The sequence below is a fragment of the Corapipo altera genome, unplaced genomic scaffold, assembly GCF_003945725.1.
Source record: "Corapipo altera isolate COAL_440 unplaced genomic scaffold, ASM394572v1 290, whole genome shotgun sequence".
NCBI lineage: Eukaryota > Metazoa > Chordata > Aves > Passeriformes > Pipridae > Corapipo > Corapipo altera.
In genome coordinates, this window is record NW_020885041.1 from 307,792 (window position 1) to 314,232 (window position 6,441).

General features: G+C 61.2%; 1 protein-coding gene across 1 annotated transcript; it reads left to right on the top strand.

The window, feature by feature from the left end:
- Positions 1-1,493: 1,493 nt before the first annotated feature.
- ANKRD33 (ankyrin repeat domain 33) lies at positions 1,494-4,381 on the top strand. Its single transcript, XM_027668466.1, has 4 exons — positions 1,494-1,802; positions 2,052-2,181; positions 2,895-3,035; positions 3,131-4,381. The coding sequence occupies exons 1-4, from the start codon at positions 1,494-1,496 to the stop codon at positions 3,919-3,921; spliced, it is 1,371 nt and encodes a 456-aa protein (XP_027524267.1). The 3' UTR covers positions 3,922-4,381.
- The last annotated feature ends 2,060 nt before the right edge of the window (positions 4,382-6,441 follow it).

Here is a 6,441-nt window from a genome sequence, read left to right on the forward strand (position 1 = left end):
CTGAAGCCCAGGAAGCACACAAACACTGACCAACCACACACATACAAAAAAAACCTCTTTAAAGATGAAGACAAGAGAACAGTCAGGTTTTATGTGGAATTTGGGAAACCAGTTGTTTCAAATCCTGGGCTAAGGCTGCCCCGAGGGCTTTGGAATCCATTGCCAGGGGAGGAGGTGGGATGGAGGCTCCAAGGCACCTCTCAAGGGGGAATCACAGAGTTTATTGACTGCACCTGTACAGTTCAGGTGTCCAAGCCCTGTCTAGAAGGCAAGACCAGCAGCCTCCCAGATTTGTCTAAGCCAATTCACCTGGATATAAAGGCAGCTGGGAAGTGTCTGGGGGCTTTCAGCCGAGCCCCTGGGGCTGCTCAGGCAGCACCATCCCAGCAGTGTGAGACAGGTATAAAAATACAGCCCAGGGCTCCCAGCAGCTCCTTGGCTAAGGACACTAAATCCTGCCCTGATCCTGCTCAGGGTGGATGGAGCCATTTTAAGCAACAGTTTAATTTAAGATCTCTTGGGTAGCTGAAGCAACGTCAACGTGAGGGTTGTCACAGCTTTGGTGTCAAAAGGCCTCTTCAACCCCGGAGCACAAAACCTCTTTCTCCCTGCAAAGGGGATTTTCCAGAGTCTCTCGGTGACTTTTCCCTCCTGGTTGGGGCCGGGATGCTGCCCAGCTGAAAAAGGACCCACGGGGAAGGTCTGAGCAGCCCCAGGTAAGATCAAGGTGAGGAGAACATCCTCCAACCCTGCTTGGGAATGCTTAAGGAGTAGGAGAGTTCAGCGGAATTCTGGAGGCTTTCCTCCTTTCGTGGTGCCCACCAATTAATTTCTGGCTTCTGCTTAGCAGCAGAAGGGTTTAATTCCTGCTGCCAGGCTCAGCTGCTGCATCCCTGCCCACAGCTCCTGTTCCAGGGCTGCCCTGTGTCCTGGGGGAGCGGGAGCTGCTCTGCTGGGAAAGGTGTCTGCCTCTGCTGGGATGTGCAATGGATGGATGGAGAGGGAGGCTGGGAAGGGCTCAGAGTGTGGCATTGGAGGGGTGGATGTGTCCTTCCTGCTGGCACTTGCCACGACAGCCCAGCTGCATTCGATTCCCTGATCAGCAGCTCTACAGCCCTGGAGGCATTCCCGATCTCCCACCCACCTGGATTCAACACCCAGGCCATGGGACACTTATCCACCTCTCCAACTCCCCATTTTTCCCTCTGGGCTGTGCTCCCTCCTGGGGGTGTTGCAGCATCCAGGCCCTCAGGGGAAGGAGCATTTACCCGGGGTAGAGGCAGCCGGACCCGCGGGCTGTGCCAGGGGGTGGGAGCCGGCTGAGGCTTCCCAGCAGGATGGGGGATGCCGGAGCCCACACGGCTCCCACGCCCACTCCGTGTCTGCACAGGGCCAGTGACAGTCCCCAGAGCCCCCCTGTCCCCCCGGGAGAGGCTCCTGGCCCCGGGCAGGGCGCGGGGCCAGGCTGGGCTCGCTCCCCCCGGCCGGGCCGGATGACAGATGCCTGTGGTGGAGGAGAACGCGCTGCAGCCCCCACTTCCAGCCTGGATGACTCCGACCCGGAGCTGTACTATGAGGAGGAGGAGTCGGAGTCCTCGGGGCCCTCAGAGCCCTCGGACAGCAGCAGCATCTTCTCTGATGACTCTGTCTACCCTTGCTACGAGTCCTCCGCCGAGGCCGACGGCGCCGGGTTCCTCACCCTGTACCAGTGCTGTGCCAGGAATGATGCCAAGCTGGTGTGGGAGAGGCTGGAGTCTGGGGTGACCCGCAGCGAGGCCACGGAGCTGGACATCAACGGGAGGGTGAGTGGCTGGGAGGGGCACCCCGCAGAGAAGAAAGAGGATTTTCCAGGAATAGGCAAATCCTGGTGGTTGCTAAAGCTGGTGGGGCAGGAGGGAGAGGCCTGGGTGTAATGGATCTCCTGGGGTCCACCCAACCCTTGGAGCAGAACCTTCCATCCTGAGTCTGCCTGGTTTGGGGTGGGGGGAGGATTGGGGGGGCCATGGAAGAACACGGTGGGAGGATGGTGCTGAGTGCTGTCCCCTCTCCAGAATGGGCTGATGCTCGCCTGCGCCAAGGGCTTCGTGGACATCGTGCCACTGCTGAGGAAGTGCCCCTACATCAACGTCAACCAGCAGGACAATGACGGCAACACGGCCCTCATGATGGCAGCCCAGGCAGGTCAGCCCTCGGGAAGGGGCTTGTGCTTCCCCCCAAAATCCCTGGAACGAGCCACCCTGGAAAGCCGTGGTCCCAAGGGATGTGTGACATCAGCTGTATTTATGGTTCACCTCAGCAGTGCTCTAAAGCTGATGCAAAAATGGAAATTCCTCCAGCGATTTGGCCCGAACGTGTCTTGTTGAGTGGCAGAGCTGGGCTGGAGCCGCCCCATGAGCTCAGGAAAGTCCTGGGACTCACCCCATGAGCTCCAGGAAAGTCCTGGGAGCCCCCCCATGTGCTCCAGGAAAGCCCCAGAAGCTGCAGGGATTTACCTCCCCAAAGTCTCCAAGGTCTATATAGGAACCAAACCTCCAGATGGTTTTCCTTGTTAGTCTGGGTCCCTCCCCGTGAATTAACATAAGGGGAAGGAGGAGGGTCCCAAGGTGGGGCTCACCCCATTGTATCCTTGTTGGAATTGATGATTTTATTAGGTTTTTTCATTTTTTGGACTCTTTCCTGCATTCTCTGCTGAGGCAGCTGGTGTGCCAGCACTGTTCCCTCCACGGCCAAACCTAAAACAAGATAAACCCAAACCCTTTCAGTCCTGAACCCTCCGAGCTTCTGCGTCTTCATCCTCACGAGATGCAGCTGCTAAACCCTTTCTCGGACAGGCACCGGCCGTTGTTCCCCGTTAACTGTCGGAACTCTAACGCAGCTTCTCTCTGGCTGTTAAGGACACATCACCATCGTCAACTACCTCCTCAACTACTACCCCGCGCTCGAGGTGGACCAGCGGGACCCGCGGGGGCTGACGGCGCTGATGAAGGCAGCGGTGCAGGGGCGGGAGGACTGTGTCACCGCCCTGCTCCTGGCGGGTGAGCGCGTCCCCGGGCCTTTGGGGAAGGGCTGGCACTGCTGCTCGGGGTGGGCTGGGGTGGTGATCCTCCTCCCGGGATCCCTCTGCCTCCAGGGGCTGACCTGAAAGCGGTGGACGCCGTGAAGGGGAAGACAGCCAGGGAATGGGCAAATTTCACCGGCCGCTTCGAGACCACCGTGAGGATCCGGACCCTCCTGCGGCGCCCGCGGGCGGAGCAGTTCGGATCCCAGTACCGGCCCGAGTGGCCGGCCCTGGCTGAGCTGGTGGCCAAGGCCCTGAGCCCCAAATCCAGGAGCAGGAGGCTGCTGGAGAAGATCTGCTCCATGTTCACCTGCAGCATCCCCTGCAACCCCGAGGAGGACGGTGTGATGGACCACATGGTGAGGATGACCACGTCCCTGGCCAGCCCCTTCGTGGCCACCGCTTGCCAAACCGTCTGCCCCGACAGCCCGCCCGAGGTGGGCAAGCGCAGGCTGTCCGTGCCGGAGATCCTCGGGCAGCACGACCCCGACTCGGAACTGTCCTCGCGCCCCAGCACCGGCGCGTCCTCCTGCAACGGCCAGGCCGTGACGGAGGTGCCGCTGCCGCCGCCGCGCCGGCTGGGCCACCGCTTCCTGCGCTTCCTGCCGCTGTGGCTGCGGCGCGGGAACAGCATCTTCCCCCTCGGGGAGCCCGTCCCCAGGATCAAAGTGAGCAAGGCCTCCGGCCCGGCCCCCGACCCCAGGGAGCAGAAGCCGCCGCGCGTGAAGGACAAGCACCTCCTGAAGCCACCCCAGTGGAGGTACAAGGCGCTGAAGGAGGAGAAGAGAGCGGCCGAGGAGGCCAAGGCCAACGGGGAGGAGAAGGAGAAGAAGAAGAAGAAGAAAAAGAAAAAGAAACGCTAAGGCAGGAGGTGGGGACGAGGTCCCCGCTGTCCCCTTGGGCCTGCTGGCTCTTCTGGCACAGGGATGGTTTCCTTCCTGGCGGGACGGGAATGCCCAGGGGAGGAGGGTGATGTGGGCATACACACCCAGCTGAGATGTCCCCACTGGTCCCTCGTCCTCTCTACCTTGAGGGCGACCACCCCAGCCCAGCGCTGGTCATGCTGGGCACCAGCGTGCTGAGACCCTGGCCTGGGCTCTGGGGGTGCCAGGGAGCAGGACTGTGGCACAAGTTGCTCCCTTTTCTTCCTTTTTGTTTTTTTGTTTTGTTTTTTTTTTCCTTTTTTCTTTTTTGGCTCTTTGATCTTCCCGGAGCTCTTGATTCCGCAGCGTGCGTTGGAATGTGGCTGAGCAAATTAAAATGGAAGTGGTTGCCATGTTAACAGGATTGAGTCCATGAATAAAGCTCAGGGTTGCTTGTGGGGCTGGCAGGAAAAGCTCCCCCTCTCCGCCAAAGTCCCCCGGCCACCCTGTCACCCCCTTGGTGACACTGCCCACTCCTGTGTGTTCCTGGGTCGTGGGTGGACACACCAAGGCTCACCAAGGGAAGCAGCTCTGTACCGTGGAGGGTGAAGGAGCTCTGGGTGCCAGGTACAGGCTGGAAACCAAACTTGGGGTGCTCATGGGGTCCCCCTCCCTTAGGGGGACGAGACCCCCCAGTGTGAGGCCTCAGCCTTGCCTTTCGGGGGGCACAGGGAGGTTTGGGCTGAGCCGCGGGCAGGGAAGGATTGAGGTGGGGAAGGAAGGAGCTGCAGCCTCCCTGTCTGTTCCCCCCCAGCCCTTGGCTCGGCCGGGCTCCCCGGCACGTGGCTGCCCTCCCTCGCCAGCTCCTGGCGACTGGCAGATGAGCCGGGGGCGGGCGGCACATGGAGCAGCCGCCGCACACGCCGCGCCAGCCTGGCTCCCGCCGCGCAGGGGGAAGGGTCAGACGGGCTCCCACCGGCCCCTCGTCCCCCCTGCCACCGAGGGAAGGGCCCAGCAAGACCCCGAGGGGCAGCTGGATGTGCCCATGGAGGGTCTGACCGTGGTGCAGGGATGCCCCTGCCCTTCCACGGGATGAAATCGCAGCGACGGTGATGGAAAGGAGGTTGCGCCACGGCTGGCGCGGGATGTCGGGTCACGGTGCTGTCGGGTGGTGCCCAGCCCTGCTGATTCACCCTGTCTGCCCCACTCAGCGCTGGCAGCGGGGCAGGAGCCTGCCACGGGTTTGGTTTGTCGGTCCTGTCTCTTCACAGTCAGTCCCACTGCGGGGAAATCCACTTTCCAACAGCGGCAGTGCCAGAGCAACAGCCTGGCCTGGGGCTCCCCACTCATCCCTGCCCTTCAAGTCACCCAGGATTAGGACTTAGGAAGTTTTAGAAGTTTTTAAGCAAGTGTTTATGATTTAAAAATGAAGATGTCCTGTTTGGAAGATGGAGTTGTGGGGATCAAACCGGCTGGCACCCGCCTTTGCCAGAGAGCTGCTGTGCTTGGCTGCCTGGGGTAACCCCTGCCCGCAGCCGTAAATTTGGGGTGCTGATGCCCACCCTGTGCCTGTTCCCATGGTGGGGGGGATGCAGGAGCCATCCAGGAATAACTCTGGGAGGAGCTGATCTCCAGCTGGATCACAGAGACCTGAAGATCAGAGCAAAGATGGTCACGGAGATAAGATGTCTGCAGGCACCGGCTTCCTCCGGGGCGGCTCCTATCTGATGGAAACTGCCCGTTTCCCCCGCGCCGGCTCCGCAAAGCTCCGGGCCCAGCACACGGGCAAGGTCACCCGTGAAGGTCCTTCGTGTTTTATCCTGGTTTTGTGCTTTTGTTTGTTTAAACTTCCTAGATCAGGGGCCGATAGCGGGGCGAGGCGGCCAGGCGAGACTCAAAGCTCCGCCGCCGCGGTGCCCCGGCACAAGGAGGCTCCGGGTGGGTTCGTGATGCAACTGGGGCTGGTGATGCAATGGGAACGGGGTGGTAAATCAGGCCCTGGCACCCGGTTAGGAAAGAGGCTGCAATGCTGGATGGAGTCACGGTGCCAGGGGAGTAGCTGGGAGAAAGGCAGGGATGGGGCTTGGGAAGGCACTGGAGGGGCAGGAGAGGATTGGGAGAAGTGTGAAGCAGCTGAGATTGGGGTGGCCCAAAGAACAGCCCCGAAAGCAGCAAAAGGGGAAGCGGCGCTTCCGCCGCCCGCGGTCCCGTGTGCCCTGGGGGAGCGGGAAGTGCCCAACCTCTCGCCGTGGGAACGGCCCTGCCGGCGGCATCCCAGCGCCGGCCACCACGGCATCGTGTGGGAAGAGCCAGGGCCCTGCCAGCATGAGCCCCTTGGCCCAGCCAGCCTGGCTCTGTGCCCACAGGCAGGCTCAGCATCCCCAGTGGAGCAGACCCTGATGCCACATTGTACCCTGGGGGCAAAATCCTCCAGTGCCCTCTCCCAAAGTCTTGTGTCCAACATGGAATAACCAGGGAGCCCCTTGAGGGCCTGTGATGCTCCATCCCCACGAGGGCTGG